At 41.0% G+C, this 18,691-nt stretch overlaps 1 protein-coding gene across 9 annotated transcripts in view; it reads left to right on the forward strand.

Annotated features, from left to right (window-relative positions):
* Positions 1-18,691, forward strand: part of LOC128510467 (utrophin-like) — a 210,171-nt gene that overhangs the window by 149,814 nt on the left and 41,666 nt on the right. For all 9 annotated transcript variants that reach the window (XM_053482764.1, XM_053482771.1, XM_053482770.1 and 6 more), the window contains 6 exons: positions 165-243; positions 4,253-4,313; positions 12,935-12,996; positions 13,488-13,562; positions 14,202-14,403; positions 17,726-17,811. In XM_053482764.1, coding sequence (XP_053338739.1) covers positions 165-243; positions 4,253-4,313; positions 12,935-12,996; positions 13,488-13,562; positions 14,202-14,403; positions 17,726-17,811 — 565 coding nt within the window. The remainder of the gene's footprint in view (positions 1-164; positions 244-4,252; positions 4,314-12,934; positions 12,997-13,487; positions 13,563-14,201; positions 14,404-17,725; positions 17,812-18,691) is intronic.

The following is an 18,691-nucleotide window of genomic DNA, read 5'->3' on the forward strand; positions in this document are numbered from 1 at the left end:
CACTCCATCTCACTCCGTCTCTCTGTCGATCTATAGATCTATCTATCCATGTCCGTATATATATATATAACCATGTACCCCTGTATCCATCTCTGTCTATCTATATTTCTTTCTCATATATAACGTCTCTCTCTCTCTCTCTCTCTCTCTCTCTCTCTCTCTAGGCGGCCATTGAGGAGAGACTGAAGCACCTACAGGAAGCTCACAGAGACTTCGGACCTTCATCACAGCACTTCCTCTCCAGTATGTCTCTCTCAAACACACACTCACACACACACTCTCTCACACACACACTTTTAGTATGTAAATTACTTTTCAGTGTCCTGTGAGACTCCTGATAGCGTAACGATGCATTAACTGTAACTGCATTAAGGAAGACTATCTCTCTCTCTCTCTCTCTCTCTCTCTCTCTCTACTCTATTAAGAGTCAAAAGTTTTCTAAGGCCTTGTTCACACGGACGTTAAGTATTGGGATAAACGAACGTGCTCTGAGCGTCTCAGACGTTTATGTTGCATTTTGTAGTGCCGCTTGATTGACTTCTACCCCAGCGTTGGTTTGTCTCTGTCTAACGTCAGCCTGCAGCCCAAATTGTAGTTTGTGTGTTAACCTGTGGGGGCAGTGTGTCGGAACTGGATATGAAATCCCGCCGCTACCGGGTTCACTCTCTGACTGCACAACGCCGGATTAAAGGAAGTTTTTTTGTGATTTATGAAAAAATGCGTAATTTTTTCAACAATTATATATATTTTTTTTGCCCTTTTCCCTATTTCCCTATGTATAGCATGTAGGATCATGGGATATATCCGGTCCTCCGAAACGTAAAATGAACGCGAAGAAAACGAACTACAAGTGGTTTCCTCGCATTTGTTGGGTTTTGAATGGCAAGAAAAAGCTGCATGCAACGTTTTTTTAATGCCGTATAAATGCGGAGCCGAACAAACGCACGTCACCAAAGCCCGTGTGAACACTCTCATTGACTCCTATGGGTAGAAAACACTCGCCGCTTGATCCGCGCTCACCGGACGCTACGAACGCAAGAAAAACGCTCGGTTTTAATGCCCATGTGAACAAGGCCTAACTGTCCCTTCTAGTTCAGTATTTTTAAAATTTTTTTTCAAAACTATGAAATAACACTGTTACACACACAAGTCTTAGGCACCATATTACTGTATACGCTGTACCAATTTTGTTCTATATGTTTATCATGTCTGCAGAATTATGTACAAAATCATTCAGTATTTCCATATATAACTTAAAAATTAATAAATAACATTACAGGAGAATATCTGCATGACTGTAAAGAAATAAATATATAGTACAAGGCAGATTAGTTTTCCTCCGCAAATCCGCTCCTGGGATTCGTATAATAAAGAATAAGAACTCAAATTCTCCAGCAAACTCAGTAAAACCTAACAACTGTTTCACTTATAGTACTGAGCAAATCTGAGTCTAAAACTCCTGATTTTAAGCAACGATTCACTCCAGATATTACCTGTTTATTTTATTGCTCTTTATAGAAGTTTCTTTTATGCAGAAATGTTTTTAAAAGCATCTTTTGCTTAGGCCATATTTTGTATCTGACCAGGACTTTTTTAGAACAAAATTGGTACAACATATAATATGGTGCCTAAGACTTTTGCACAGTACTGTGTGTGTATATATATATATATATATATATATATATATATATGTGTGTGTGTGTATATACAGTCTATGTATATATACACACACACACACAGTTCCAGTCAAAACATAAAACAGTATAGGTTCATGATATAAGAGTTAAAAGCAAAAGAAATAGGGCAGTTTTTATTATTCAGATATACTTATGCATAATTTAAAGTAACGTGAATAAACCAGCAGTATGGTTGTGAACTTTCGCTGATGTAATACCTGTCCTTCAGATGTGTTCATTTGCACATTTTAAATGACGCTAAGGCACAATGTGGATGCGATTCTCTCTTGAATGGAAAAAAGAGAGAGAGAGACTAAATGTGAGCCGTGTTTTTAGACATTAAGGATTATAACATCTCTTTTAGGGAGATTTTAGAGAACGTCACAGTTGAGCACTCCATCAACATCTCCCTCTCTCTCTCTCTCTCTCTCCCTCTCTCTCTCTCTCTCTCTCTCTCTCTCTCTCCCTCCCTCTCTCTCTCTCTCTCTCTCCCTCTCTCTCTCTCTCTCTCTCTCTCTGTGTCTGACTCCCAGCACACACAAACTCCACCGGAGAGACTTTGACAATGAATAATTCAGAGGTTAATTAATCCGCTCTCTTCATGTCTCCTCAGCTTCCGTCCGTCTGATCATCTCCGCAACATCTCGCTTCCTAAATTGGTCCTGGTCTTAGCCAGGCTACTCTCACTATTTTTAGGGGGAAAAAAACAAAACAGGAACCCACACACACAGGAGATCTTCCTGACATCAAACATAAGTCTGGCGATTCTTTCTCATTAACGGTGTACAAGAATAAGGATAGCTACACACACACACACACACACACACACACACACACACACTTTACTCCTGCTGTGTAATCACTCTGAGCAGGTGTTAGTTAACTCAACGTCACTTAGATACTCCCTCGACTCAGCGCTGTTATTGGTCGCCATGATTGCAGTGTCTCGCTTAAATGCAGCACTCCAGGAGTGAAAAGAGACGAGACACGGTGGCAGGGGAAGCTCAAAGCTGTTGGAGGACAGTCCATCGTGTAGAGCACTGTGCAGAAGTCCTGAGTTCTCCTCATATCTTTATATCAAATAACGTTAAATGATGTAGATTAAATAAAGAAATGTTTTAAGTGCCTAAGGATACAATTTAAACATTTGCAGCAACCTCATTTCCACTCTCGTCTGTTCCAACCATCCAATCATCTGCACCTGTTTCTCACTGATTTATGTCTTAAGTTGGATGATTTTTTTTTTTTTTTAATGCTTCAATAATTCGTAGGTCACTGCGTGGCGTAGCAAATTTAAAACTATTCCTGTCCAAAACTTGAAACAAACAGGATCCTGAATTGTCCTTCAGCAAGCATGGAGAACTGTTCCTCAAGAGTACATTAGAAATAGAAAAACCTTGCCTCCGAGTGGCACAGTGGTAAAACGCTCGCCCTTTAGGAGATCGCTGGTTCGAACCCCGGGTGATGCTGTTACCTCTCGCAGCCGGAGGTCTAGAGAGAGCTGATTGGCCGAGCTCTCTCAGGGGGGAGGGATGAGAGGTATTCATGCTGCTACATTAATCACGGCTCTACAGCCAATCAGGGGCGTCTGTGAGCTCGCGCACGCGGAAGGAGCGGATAGCGCATTCCTCCGAGTGTGTTACTCCGCCCCTAACGGTGCTTGAGCGAGCAGTTCGAAAAGATGCGGTCGGCTGACGTCACGCGGTTCGGAGGAAACACGTGATAGTCTTCGGCCCTCCCGGCTGAATGGTAGTAGTAGCCTTAATGTGGGAGCCCCCTAGTGATGGGGAGGAATTGGCCACGACTAAATTAGGGAAAAAATTGGAAAAAAAAAAAAAAAAGAAATACAAAAACATAACAAACATACAAAAACATAAAAAACATACAAAAACATAAAAAGGTCAAGACTTTTTCCACAGTATTTTTTATATAAACAACAGTTTGCGAACACCTGACGACCGTATGTGGTGACCTCAACTGGAAATGACCTCACCAATGTCCTTATAGCTACAGTAAATGAACACAAATCCCCACAGCGACGCCCCACATCTAGTCGAAGGCCTTCCCAGAAGAGTGAGGCGCATTAATAGAGCAAACACATGGGGGCAGCATGGAGCACGTATCGTTCTGACTGGCGAAAGCTCCGAAAAAACTGGCCCATTAATACTGTATATTGCAAATGATTTTAAAAATTGCTTAAAATTCGGTCAGGCCTAACACCAATTAAAAGTTAGCATCGCACCCTGAGGCAGGGTGAGGATTCCCAGAGGTGTTCTAGGTATCGGTGTCAGCATGTAAACCAGGTCAGGCGTAGCCGTTCATTTGAATATCGTTAGCTGGAACGCGTCCGCCGGAGCTGGTTGTGTATCGGAATAAAAGTAACAAAAAGTCGTTAATGAACGGATTAACGGGCTGAGAGTCGTCCGCTGCTAATGAAGCGCCTTCCGTGGGGGTATAAATCAACACCAGTGTGAACGTTGTTTTAATGAGTCCCTTGTGCGTGTGTGTGTGTGTGTGTGTGTGTGTGTGTGTGTGTGTGTGTGTGTGTGTGTGTGTGTGTGTGTGCTATTCCACAGCTTCGGTCCAGATGCCCTGGCAGAGAGCAGTGTCTCAGAATAAAGTGCCCTACTACATCAAGTAAGTGTCATTGACGTACATGTGCACCCACACACACACACACACACACACACACACACACACACACACACACACACACTCACTCAGAGAGAGACAGAGAAAGATGTGTGCCGGATCATAATTCGGATGCCCGGATCTATTAGCCGAGTTTATGGACAGGAACATCCTTCAGCTGGATTCTGTCTCTAGTTGGTCTAGCGGTCTGGACACGTAGAGATCGTATCTCCAGAGCGTGCCGTCCCCGCCTGCCTGTATTACCAACGAGGACGTTTAGTTTCCTGATTCTGACTGTCTGTTTACTTTTAAGCCTGCGGTCATTCGAGGGGAATCTGATTGGAGCCGTTTCCGCCTTCATTTCCATTTAAACGAGTCGACTGTATTGAGGTCGTGATGTTGTAGAGCTCGTGCAGATGAGCACGTGGGCACATGAATTTTTATTTTATTTTATTTTTTCGGTTATAGCCGTCTTGCCAGTGGCATTCGCATCTCTGCAGTCTTCATTCCGCATTCTTTGCCAAGTTTCAAAACCCTGCTTTATCTGAGGGTCTAGACAGCCGGTTTAAACAACGTGATTTTAACTTGAATTAAATGCACGCTCCCCCTATGACTAGTGACGGCACCTGAAGGACAAACGCATGTTTAGATTCAGATTGAAGTATCTGACTCCAACGGATAACCTTCTGGTATTCGAGCTGTTGTGACGCACTAAATGAACAACGTCTGCCTTTTTTTTTCTCCTTGATTTTTCAGATTTTTCTTGCTGAATGATATACTTCATACTCAATAGGGTCCTCTATACTCAATAAGGTTACAATCACCAACCAGGGAAGGTGAAGGCTTTTCTCTGAAACACGTGACGGCTACACCATCACCCGGGACTCTAACTTGTGATCTCCGGACGATAGGGTGAGCTCGTTAGCGCAGCTGCGCCACTTAGGGAGCTAGTTTCACCTTATTTGAGAAAACAGTTCATGTTCTACCGTTCCCTGTGATCCGGAAAGAACAGTTTTTAAAACAGTATTAGTGTTATTTTTAACGTCCAGCACTGTTTGTGCGTAAACACCCCCTGCTGGACTTCCCCTCGGCCACAGTGCACAAAGTTTACCCTGGCTCTCGGATTATGTACATTGGCACGCTGCTGCACTTGCGGTATTCCGGCCCATTCTATAAACGAGCCAGGATGTCGTTTACCTTTTGCTTTTCCCTTTAGATGTCTGTCTTAGACACAAATTCATAAAAGTGCAGAGTCGAGCACTTTCTTTTAATTTGAGTCTTAAAAAGGGGACGAAGGCTTGTACATTCTTGATGGATAGAACGATGGCATGAATGTCTTGAACATTCTAGTTCAGATTTTTTTTTAAAAGGTTTTGCATGAAGGTTTTGATGTTTAAAATGTATAAAATAATTATAACCCCAACTAGTTTTACTTTGATAAACTATTCTAAGCTATTTATCACATTGGATAAGTATTTCCTTTTACCCAGTCATGTGATCAAAACTTTATACCCTATATATTTTCCATCATATGGAATGGTGCCGTTCATGAAACGGAAAAGCTGTTCAGCCTCTTTTCATTCTCTAAACTTAATATAAGAGAAAAAAAGCAGCCTGTCATGGTACTGGTAAACCCGAGATTATCAGCACACATAAAAAAAAAAAAGTTTTTCAAATGACAGAGTGATCAAAATTGTATCGCAGTCGCTGTTGCTTTGTTATTTGAGGGTGCCAATGCCATAATTTCGGACGTTGTTAAAAAAAAAAAGAAAAGTTTCTCCTAACAGCCCTAGCGAAGCAATCGAGGAGGTGGTACGAAGTAGAGACGCAATGACGTGAATCCCAGAGAGAGAGAGAGAGAGAGAGAGAGAGAAACTCAGAATGTCACTAGGACCGCTGTCTGTTCTGTCACTTTTACTAACCGCTCACGTTTTCTCCTGCGTCAGCGCCGTCTTTCACGCTCTGCAGAGCCGCGGATGTCGTGATCACCGAGTGGGAGATTTAAGGCCGCCATAAAAACAAGAGAGAAGGTAGAAAAGAGAAAAGAGTCAGACAGACAGATAGACAGGGAGGGAGATGCGTCTCTCTGGACTGTGTGTGTGTGTGTGCGGGATTTTTGCCCACTTGCTTGGCACATGAAGGGAGAGGAGATAAAAGCGAGCAGGAAAGACGTCAACACAAGCTGTATGTGAGTGAGAGAAGAGTGTGTGCGTGTGTGTTTGGGTGTGTGTGTGTGTGTGTGACTGAGAAGTCGCAAAGCTGCCAAAACGGACGTCTCTCTGCAGACCGGGCTGACAGCGGCCATATGCTCGGTCAGTCGGTTATCAATGAATGCATGCGGCACACTGTACACCTTTCAGAGCTTCACAGTTTGGGATCATCTCTGAATTGTAACCACACACACACACACACACACACACACACACACACACACACACACAGGCACTTGACACATGGTCTCAGCTGCTCAATTCAATAAGCTATAACATGCAATGAGATGAGACACATCAGTCTGAAGTTTCCCATGATGCTCTAGCTGTTACATTTAAACACCAACTCGTGGGTTTGTTTCTATTTAAAAACTTGAACAAAAAAATATTCTTGCTTTTTTTGGTATTCTCTTTTTTACAGAAGTAGGGCGGAAAATCTAATTCACAGAAGGGCTGAAAATGTCATAAAGGTTGTGAGAGACAAACGTTTCTGTGAAATTTTGTGAACTTTGACACGAGGTCCGCCTAAATCACTAGTTTTCTTACTGTTGCTCGACACATGAGGTCCATCCGTCGATATACTGTACTGTACCACAGCTGACTGTAATATAAGACACAATATTTAGACATATTCCTTACATCAAATTAAAAATACATGTTGAGTTTCTTAAAACGCACGCTTCTCATCTTAACTACATCGAACAAACTGAAAAGCCTTAATTTTTGGGTCTCAGCTGATGGACTTTTTTGTGTCCGACCTCTCCGTCCGGAACTCGCTGACCTCCTGGTACCTGCGTCGCAGGGAAACCAGGTCGCGTGTCATCTCAGAGGCTAACAGGAGCCTCGCAGCAGGAAGCTAAAGGCAACAAGCTCCTGACTGACAGGTTAATTTCTTTTCCGTAACTTCAGAGCTCAGGTTTGGCTGGATGATGATACTGGAAGTTCAGAGAGGAACACTAAAAGACAAATCCTCTTTGACCTGGTGATTTTTTTTTTTATTTATTTTTTTTTAAGAAGGCTTAGATGTCAGGCCAACCCTGGGACTGACACACATTCTCTCTCTCTCTCTCTCTCTCTCTCACACACACACACGCTTTAATGCAAATCTATTTGAGTCTCTGTTTCGACACTGACTCATTCACATGCAAAGTTAAAAGACTAAAAGCCCTAAAGGATTTTCCCCCCTTTTCTTTATTAAAAGCCATTGCTCAATTTTGACATTTAACATTTCTGAAAATGACACGAATATACTCTTAGTAAGAAAATAAGTAAAAATCACTTTCATTTGTATTAGAAATCCTGTCAGATTAACGTTGAAAATCTGAATATTTATTAAAATCACAAAATGTCTTTCAAAAATTCGGTCAGATTAGCTGGTTTTAAGTAACAGAAGTGTTCTCGTTAAAAGCCATCAATATTAATAATAAAGTATATATAATAAAATGTATTTTAGAAATCCTGTTAGATTAGCTAAATGTACGGACTAGTGGTTGCATTGGTAATTATTATTATATTTTATATTGCATTGTAAAAAATATTACATTTCTCCCCAAATTTTTCTCTTTGAAATAACTAAAAAATTAATCAACTTTAGCTAACAGAGAAGTGTACGCTTTGATATGCATCAGTATTAATAAAAATCTTACATTTCTTTTAGAAATCCTGTCAGATTAGCTAGGTTTAGGCGATGGACACATTAGCATCCATAAGTATATATACAAGTTAACAATCACTTAAAATCCTGTCCAAAATGTTGATGTTTAAATATAAATTTAAATCAATTGCATTTTCCTCAGTCAAATCTTTTTATTAGACAATGTTAGCTCACAAAATCTTTCAAACATTAGGCGCATTAAATGATAACATTTTAGCTAACACACAATTTTTAGCATTAATATATAAATATAAATAATAATAATAATTAAAAAAAGTTTTTACCATTTCATTAAAAAATCCTGTCAGACTAGCTGATTTTAGCTAAAGGGCATGTGAGCATTGGTAGGTACGGATATAATTAAAAACTTAAAATCCTCTCTGAAATTTTTGAACATATGACAAATGGTAGCACTGTTGATTAAGACACTTAATGAAAATTACTTTAAGTCTTCTCAGAAATCCTGTCAGTTTAGCCTATATGGCTAGCTGTCCATTTAGCAGTGATGTGTTTAAGTGAAAAATTCTAAAGAAAATAAAAATACATTTAAAAGACTTGCCAAATTAGTTAATGTTAACTGATGTTAGCTAGCCAGTTAACAAAATAAATAAATAAAATGTAATTAGAAACCTAATAGTCTTCCTATAAATCCGGTCAGATTGGCTGATGTTAGCTGGTTGGCTAATGATCGCAGTAAAGTGTAGGAAAATCATTCTTCCTTCCTAAATCATCTTAGGAGTCTTGTTAGATTAATTCAATTATGTTAGCCAGTGTTAGCATTTAGGGACAATTACAGTATGTAGATTTATGATTAAGAAAGTAAAAGCTGAGAAATGTTAGCCATGGTACTAAAGGACATGAACCTGAAAATTACTTATAAATCCTATAAATTTTCATCAGAGGAACGTTAACATTAGCTTTAAGGAATACAGTGTTTTGTTGAGGTATAATGGAACAAAAAGGTCTTCCAGAAATGTCCAGTAGATTTTCCCAGCATCCTGCAGAGATTCAAGACACAAACAAGGAGCAACTGAGAGAACGAGCCAAAGAGTTCATTAAAAGTGAATTAGAAGGTTTTGGACCTAATAAGCTCGCCACACTCCTTTATGGCATCATTGTTTAGTTGAGGCAGAAGGTGTGTGGGTGGGAGAAAGAAAAGAAAGAAAATCTGCTCGCATTCACAGCCCGCGTATTGCTCTGGCTGACCTTTGGAGCATCTGCTCGAATTGTAGCTGTGCTCAAAAATTATTAGTCTTTTTGCTAATGTGAAGATTTTTTTTTTTTTACTATTCATTATTCATCCCTCTTGAGGATGTGTGTGTTGTACAGTAGTAGCTCTATAATTTGGCTCGCACGGATCCAGACAGAAAACTAAATTTTGAAAAGAAGCAAGAAGCTCAAGCTAGCTTAGCTTGCCAAGTTTTACTTTCCTCTGCCATTTAGTAACCTGCCACCAAGCACGGCTATCCAGCTAGCAGTAGTGCACTTTAAGTGCTTTCTGGCGTGTGTCTACAGTGTGTTAACAGTGTTAAACAGTCTTGTTTAGGCCTAGCTAAACAAGGCATCCTGGTGCTTTTAGATTGTTTGTGCTAATTCCAGTAACGCGCACAATTACAGCGCAGATCAAAGAGATCATGCGCGGATCCCAAACGCACCATCCCCCTGCAGGCGTCGTTTTTAATCTCCAGACTGCAAATAAAACAGGAAACAGTGAGCTGTGTTTTTGAGCTCGAGAACCCAGTAGATCAGGAGCAGTACTGTAGGAGTGCAGCCTGCAGCTACTGACTCCAGGCGCACAGACGCTTGAGCTCATGAATGCAAAAACAAACACCAGGCTCTCTGCTGATCATAATCCGGGCTGCTGGTGACATATTTGTGTGTAATTGTGGCGTTTTTGAACTTTCCAAATTTATGAACATGGCCAAATAATCCTCTCAGGAATTGTGTCAGATTAGCTGAATTCTAGCTGAATTCTCTTGCGCGTGATGAGCACAAATGTCAGTGAAAATGACTTCTTAAGAATCATGTCAGATTAGCTGCTTTCAACTAACTTGCTAGTGTTAGCATTGCTAAGGACAAACATCAGTGAAAATGACGAAAAATCCTTTAAGGGAACAGATTAGCTGCCTGGTGTTAGCTGTTAAGATGATGAACATTTATAAATGTCCTAGACAGCCTGTTAGTTGAGCTGATTCGCATTAGCAGCAAATTCGAAATGTATATTAATATGACCTAAAAGCCTCTCTGACATCCTGTCAGATTAGCTATATTTTTAAGCTTGATAGTGATAGCGTTGACAAGCGCAAGTCTGAGTGAAAATGTAATTAAATCCTCTCTGATTAGTCGATTTTAGCTTGCTGACTAGCGTTAGCTATGAGGACTATAAATCTTTATAAATTTGATTTCAAAATTTCTTCCAGAAATTGGCAGATGAGCTGATTTAACAAGCTCAAGCTAAAGACACCCGTTAACATTTTCTCAGAACCCTTGTCAGTTTCACTCATGCTAGCTAACTGACTAGCATTAGCTGTCAGCAAAGCTGTCAGCATTAGCAAGACTATGACCAAGAATGAGAAAAACTTAAAATGATGTCAGATTAGATCATGTTAGTAGACTGAGTAGCATAACGCATTTAAGTATCACATAATATCATGTTTGTTTAGCTAATTTTAGCTAAATGACTAGTGTCATGATATGATTTTATGAATATAATTGAAAAAAATATATTATTCCTATCAGGAATCCTCTCAGTTTAGCTTAGGTAGTTTAACTAGCATTTGCAGTGGTGACTATAACTATTTGTAAATATTACTTACAAATCCTGTCAGATTAGCTGAGGATAGCTAAACTGACTAGTGTTATGTCGATAATTACAGCACGAATTTGCTTTTTCTTTTCCCTGTCAGGTTAGTTTATATTAGCTAGCTGACTAGCATTAGCAGTGAAGACCATGAACATCTATGAATATCACTTTCAAATCCTGTCAGATTAACTGATTTTAGCGTTGACTATCATTACGTTTGAATATTATTAATATCTAGAAATCCCGTCTGATTAGCTCATGTTAGCTAGATGACTAGCATTCACAGTGAATACCAAGAAAATTGCTTTATATATATAGTTATATAATATTTAAGGGACATTTATAGTAGTGCATGCTCCTAACTGCTAATTAGTTAGTTACACAAGCTAACCTGACAGGATTTCTGAAAGGAATATTAGGCAGTCTTCATAGATTCTTCATAATATAATAATATAAAAATAAAGCTAGCCAGTTAGCCTTATATATCAAATTAGCTGATTCTAGCTTGTCAGGTTAGCTTGTGTTAGCTAGCCTGACTAGCATTAGCATTAAAGACAATAAACATTTATGAATATCGCTTAGGAATCTTATTAAATTAGCAGATTTCAGCTAACTGACTAGCGTTAACCCTTAATATGATTAACATTAATAAATATTACTTAAACCTCCTGTCAGAAATTCTTTTAGCTCATGTTAGCTAGCTGACTAGCATTAGCAGTGGAGACAATGAACACTTAGAAATCCTGTTTTTCGAATAGCTAATTTTAGCTAACTGACTAGCTTTTTTTTCTGAATTATATTAATATCTATGAATACGACCTAGAAATCCCATCAGGTTAGCTCCTGTTAGCTAGCTGGATAACAAGCTGCTCCTATTTACATATATAGATTAAATGATTGACATGTTTTTGGCTTGGTTCTTGGCTTGACGTCTGTTTTGGAGGAAATCTGACGACGGTGTCAAATGATGAGCGAGAGCTGCCGTCTTTTCTCTCAGTCTCTCTCATCTCCTTCAACTCATCCTTTCTTCATAGGAGGTCGGAATCAAAAAACCTGTCACACACGGAGCAGAATTATTCATTTCGTCCCCGTTTCCTGTCACTTGATCAAGCCATGATGGCTGAGGGTGAGAGCTCGCTGAGAGATAGAGAGAGAAAGATGGAGAGAAAGAGGGAGAGAGAGAGAGAGACTCGTCCTTTTCACGGAGTGTCACCTCCTGGCTGTCTTTCTCTCGACGTGATTAGAGTTTGATGCGCCTCTCGGCGGGGTCTAATTCTCTCAATCTCCTCTCTGTTATTCTTTCTACCTCGTATTGTTTCCTCTTGAGCAGCTGATAGTGTCTGTTTGTGTGTGTGCGTGTGTGTGTGTGTGTGTGTGTGAGAAAGAACTTCCTATGGAGATGTTGAGGATTACTGCCACAAATCCAGGAATGATAACGGGGGCCATGTGACACATTAGTGTTTGGTGTTTGATCTGTTTCAACTCACAGACGTTATTTATAATAATAATAATAATAATAATAACAAGCAACAGAACAAAGAAGACATAACAGCCAAGATACTGTATAGACTAAAGTCTCTCTCGCTGTCTCTCTCTCTCTCCCTCTCTCTCTATCTCTCCCCCTCACTCTCTCTTTCTCTCTATTTCCGCATCTTTCTCACTCTCTCTCTCATCTTTTTTCTGTGTCGCTCTCTCTTTCTCTGTCACTCTTTTTTCTCTTCTGTCTCTCATCTCTGTCTCTGACTCCCTGTTTTGCCTGTTGTCCTTCTATCTGTCTTTTGCTCCCTCTCTCTCTCTCTCGTCTGTCTCTTGTGTCTCTCTCTCTGTCTTTTCCTTTTTTTGTCTCTCTGTCTTTCCCTTGTCTCTCTCTCTCTCTTCTTGTCTCTCTATCACTTTCTGTGCCTGTTTTTTTATGTCTCCCTCTCCCCCCATTTCTTTCTCCCTCTTCTCTCCCTCACAGCCATCAGACACAGACGACATGTTGGGATCATCCCAAGATGTCCGAGCTCTACCATTCCCTCGGTAAGGCTCCTCAGTTTTTGTTTTGTTTTTGTTGTTTCCTCCTCTGTTTACTCTCCCTATCACACACAGACCTATAATCCTCCTCACACACACTCCTCTCACACACACTCACTTTCGGTCTCAGCTCAATAAACATGTCCACCCTGAGGACACTTGACAGCCAATTACCAGCTAGTGAACACCTGCCCACACATACACACTTATCCCGTCAGTAATGTCCACGCAGTTCACTCACACACCTCACATTAAAACCAGAGCTCTAATTAACACGGATGCTAATGACGGCTGCGCTAATGCCTGTCCCGAGGATAGACAGGTGCTCGATCGGGGCCAGGCTGCACTCTTTGCTCACAGCTCTCATGCATCATAGTGTGTGTGTGTGTGTGTGTGTGTGTGTGTGTGTGTGTGTGAGAGAGAGAGAGAGAGATAGATAGATAGAAGGTAAGAGAGGTCGTTACACACGACTGATTTTTCTTCCTCTCTGTTTGCAGCTGATCTCAATCACGTGCGATTCTCTGCCTACAGAACTGCCATGAAGATCCGGAGACTACAAAAAGCACTCTGCCGTAAGTGTGTGTGTGTGTGTGTGTGTGTGTGTGTGTGTGAGAGAGAGAGAGAGAGAGAGAGATTGCAGGAGAGTACAATAAACAACACAAATATCTCCCAGTAATGAGATTTAAAGCTTATGGATGAAACTTCGAAAGTTTGTACCCCCTTAATCAGTGTAACCAAGCACTAAAGACAGTGTATGTTGTACATTTTTATGTCATATATATGTAGGTGTGAACACTTTCAATCAGCCCTGCTTTGTGTGTGTGTGTGCGTGCATGTGTGTGTGTGTGCCTATGTGTGTGTTGCAGTTTTTGATTAGAGCTGCACGACTGCCCCTGTTTGCGCTCTCGGCCCAATTACCTCAGCCCAATTACCATCGCAGAGGGCATCCATGTGTGTGTGTGTGTGTGTGTGTGTGTGCACACGAGTGTGAATCGGAAGAGCAGTCTTCAGCCTGTTGTTGCCAACGCATCACCTCTTGTCGTTCCCTTTTTCCCATTTTTGCCAGCTTTGTGTGTGTGTGTATTCTCGCGTGTGTGTGTGTGTGTGTGTGTGTGTATACAAGAATCACGATATGCTAATTAAAGGAGTGAACACTCTTTCCGAGTCCTAACCCTGGCGTTGTCTTCCTGTCCCGTGTCTCCCTCCCTCAGTGGACCTGTTGGACCTGTCTGTCGCTCAGGCCATGTTCCAGCAGCACAAGCTGAACGTGAACTCCGCGCAGCTCTCCGTCCCCGAGGTCATCAACTGTCTCACGTCCGTTTACGACGACCTGGAGCAGGAGCACAAGGACCTGGTGAACGTGCCGCTCTGCGTCGACATGTGTCTCAACTGGCTCCTCAACGTCTACGACACGTACGCATTTATTTACCACACATACACACCCATACACACAGTACACGATATGACCACACATTCTGCCCTGACTGCTCCCACTTTTTTTGCATAATGCTGCAAAAAAGACACGCAATCGATGTTATGATTGCAAGACATTTACTCTTGATATTTTTTGTCCATCTTTATATACTCAGCAAAAAATGGAAACGTCCTCTGACTTTAAACTGTTTTTACTTTCAGTAAATATTTGTATGAACACTAAAAGAGTCAACACCATAAGACATAAACTAAAAATGTTTCCCAATGTGTCCCTGAATGAAGGGAGGCTCAACATCAAAAGTACCAGTCAGTATCAGGTGTGGCCACCAGCTGCTTGAAGTACTGCAGTGCATCTCCTCCTCATGGACTGCCTATTGCGGACAGTCTGAGCACTGATGGAGGGATTGTGTGTTCCTGGTGTGACTCGGGCAGTTGTTGTGGCCATCCTGTACCTGTCACGCAGGTGTGATGTTCGGATGTAGCGATCCTGTGCAGGTGTTGTTACACGTGGTCTTCCACTGTGAGGATGATCAGCTGTCCTTCCTGTCTCCCTGTAGCGCCGTCTTAGGCGTCTCACGGTGCGGACATGGCGATTTATCACCCTAGACACATCAGCAGTCCTCATGCCTCCCTGCTGCATGCCTAATGCACGTTCACGCAGATGAGCAGGGACCCTGGGCATCTTTCTTTGGGTGTTTTTCACAGTCGGTAGACAAGTCTCTTTAGTGTCCTGCGTTTTTAGAACTGTGACCTTAAATGCCTACTTTTTGTAAGCTGTTAAGGTCTTAGCGACTGATGTTAATTAAACATTGTTTTTTTGAAGTGGAGTGTTTTTTTTTTTTTTTTTATCTCTTGACCAATCAGGGAACATGATAAAAAATAAACAATGACAACGAATTAAGCGTTCTGCTATGACAAAATATTGAGTATCGACAGTAACGAGGTTTATAAGCTTTTTGCACTTTTTCTGTAGCAGCATATATATATAGTTTTTTGTATTATTAATATTAATGTGAGATGTTTATAGCTGCTGTAATGCAAGTGACAACAGGAACGTATGTTCTGTGCACGCAGTACAGCTTTTTAAGGATAGCTATAAAATTCAACTAAAACCTTCACCGTCATTCTTTAGTGGTAAATAACCGAGGTATAAAAGGAAGACGACTCTTTAGGGCAAAATGTAATGGGAAAAAAAAAACCTAATCACTTTCCAGTCGACGCAGACTGATTGCAGTTCTCTTGGCGGATTTTCCTTCTCCGTTCTTTCTTTCTTACTTTCCTTCTACAAAACCATTACAGCATACACCAACATTTTCGTAAGTTTTCTTTAATGGAAAATTAAATATTTTCGTCTTAATAAAACCTTGACTGTTAAATAACTTTTCTCCAAAACCGCACAATATTCCAGGAATCTCTCTCAAATCTCGAAATTGAAATAGATAAATGAATAGCCCTCCTATCGAACGGCTGCTCGAGGCCTGATGGAGACATTCCATAACCTCAGTCGTCTGTGATCGTTTATTGTACTGATTGTGATCGATATGTGACACCAGGGGTGAAAACTGCTTTAAATTCTTACTGGTATTACATAGCCATAAGGCGAGAAGAATAAACCATGGGGGTAGTGGACAGTCCTGTAAATCTCATAGGTTTTTTTTGTCCGCTTTATAATGGACTCAGCTAACTAACTAGCTAACTGTTCCAGGGTCGAATCCCAAATAGAGTTAAACGAAAAGCTGGTCCATATATCCTGATTATGTAGGACTACAATCAATTGTTCCACACACCAAGAAGTGCCCTTATTTAGGAGTTAGAACAATTCGGGATTCGGGATTCAGCCTTGTGTAAGAAGGTAGTGAGCGTCGTAGCAGTAATGAAAGGTTGGAACTCAACACGGACGGTTCAGAGGCATTTCTGAAAGTTTTTTTTGTTTTTTGCGTTATCATTTTGATGAAAGTGCTTCCGTGACTGCTTCTGAATGAGGGTTCTGTAATGAGACTCGCGCCTGAGAGCCCAGCCGATCCGCTCCCTTGACTCCTGGCTATAAATGGACGCAGGGATTTAAACTTGCAGTTTCCGGATAATACAGCAAATGGTTTTGTTGTGCCACCGAATCGGACACCAGTCATGGCTGATCAGTCTGGGAAAACCGGTCGATTCCAGTCGCCGGCTGTCCGATCCTTGCATCTTTACTTTGCAGTCCTGACTATAAATACTTTTTTCCTCTAACACCACTCCCTTCATCCTTCAAAGTGTTTTATTCCTTCGAAACACTTTAGTCCAGTTCCATTTCAGTTTTTTAGAGCCCTTCGGTCACCTTAAATTCAATCAGACTTTCCCTCCATCTATATCCTTTACCCACTCTCAGCATCTCCTTTAATAAATATATTTTTTTATGTGACACATTCAGTGTTTATTTCCTTTTCTGGTCCAATGTGACCGTTCTGTCTTGTCAATTTCATTATGTTTGTTTGATTTCTTGTCGTTGTCATGCTTTCCGTTTTCCTCATTGTTGAACCTGTGGGCTGCGCTAAACTTTCCCGTTAAAACTTTTATTTCCGTCATATATCCCATGTAGGAGTCACATATTCAGTCTATAACAGAGAGCTCCGCTCCATATCTCTCGCAGATTATGCACCGCCTCGCTTATAAATGGATAAAAGTGTCCAGCTGAATCGACCCTGATAGCGGGTAAGATTTGAGACGAGGCTCGAGGACGGAAGCAGATTGAACGACGGTAATCAGCGAGTTTAGTCTGATATTCGATTGGCAGGAAGCGTAGCGTGAATAATGCGGTTCCTGGTTCCTGAGGAAGCAGCTGGACGAACCGGAGCTGACACTGCTCTCTGAGATTAATATTTCACTCTTAAATGGGGGCGAAAATGAATCGGCTATCAGTCGCTATTGATTTTTCGAGAAATATAGTGAAAAGCGTTCGAGTTTTGAAGCGTCTGAATTTTAAAGCCAGGAGTCTGGAGCGCGAAACTAGGCAGGAGCGGTGGCGTCAGATTTGCCACCTGTCAATCACAGGTCGACAAACACTAGCCAATAACGGACATCTGAGCTCATGTATGTGGAAGAGGGTGGATAGCACTCTCACCCGCAACACCCACACCCACCTTCTAACCAATCAGAATTCATCACAAACATAGGAGCAGGTTACTGATCGTCCAGCTTCATTACGCATTCTGTCTCAGTTGAGTTAATGTCATACTCATAAGTAATGGCACCTCCTTGTTTTTTTGCTTTTCACATACCTGTACTATATGCACTTTTTTTTTGCGTGTGTGCGTTTGTGTAGGGGTCGCAGTGGGAAGATCCGGGTCCTGTCCATGAAGATCGGCCTGCTCTTGCTGTGTAAAGGGCACCTGGAGGAGAAGTACAGATGTAAGCAGTTGCACTCACACTCATGAAAAAAAAAACCTGTGACTAGTAACTGATTTGATGCAGTTTTTTTTTTATTCGTTTAGATTTTTGAGTTTTTGAGTTTATGATTTCACACTTCTCAGCATCTAAAAAAAAGACCAAGATCTCTGTGATCTAATGTCTCCTTATCATCCAGCTTAAGTAGCTGTAGCGATGAAAAGTCCCTTAATCTTAAAATCTTTGGCTTCTCACTCGGAAGAAAAAAATAAATCCCTGAACGTCTGTCTCCGTGTTTTTCTTTATGCAAACAACCGCTTTTGTGCATTAAAAACACTAAATCCCCGAGCTCTGCAGGGCGCTAATTAAAATGCCATGACGGCGTCCATGCGGGAGCACTGAATGTGAGGGAGTGAGTGTGAGCTGGTCGTCTTCCCCCCCTAAAAAAGAAAGGAACAAAAATGAAAAAAAAAAAAGAGATGGAGAGAAAGAAAAGCCACCAGCACGAGATCTGTTTATTTATTCACTTCAGATTAGGGTTTTAAACACGCCAGGGTGCGGATTGATTTTGTTTTCCTTTACAAATCAGCCTCCAGGGGCTCGTGAAGACGAGAGAGACACACTAATGTGTGTTTTTCTCTGTCTTGTTATATTGTTTTTTTGTTTTGTTTTGTCTTTTGTTTTTTTGACCAATATAAAATAAAGGTTAAGCTTGGTCATCATAAACATAAGCATTTTTTTTTAATGCTGTTTAACAATGAATAATGTTTTGCTTGAGGAGAAGTTTTACATTTATGGAAGGAGTCTTCAGTCCCAAAACACAGTTTTTTTCATTCTTCGGGGTAAAAAGACAAGCTGCGTTTCTTTTTCTTACCATCTTCTGCTGAAGAGCTAGTAAAGGAAC

This window comes from Clarias gariepinus, chromosome 22 (genome assembly GCF_024256425.1).
Source record: "Clarias gariepinus isolate MV-2021 ecotype Netherlands chromosome 22, CGAR_prim_01v2, whole genome shotgun sequence".
NCBI classification, from domain to species: Eukaryota; Metazoa; Chordata; class Actinopteri; order Siluriformes; family Clariidae; genus Clarias; species Clarias gariepinus.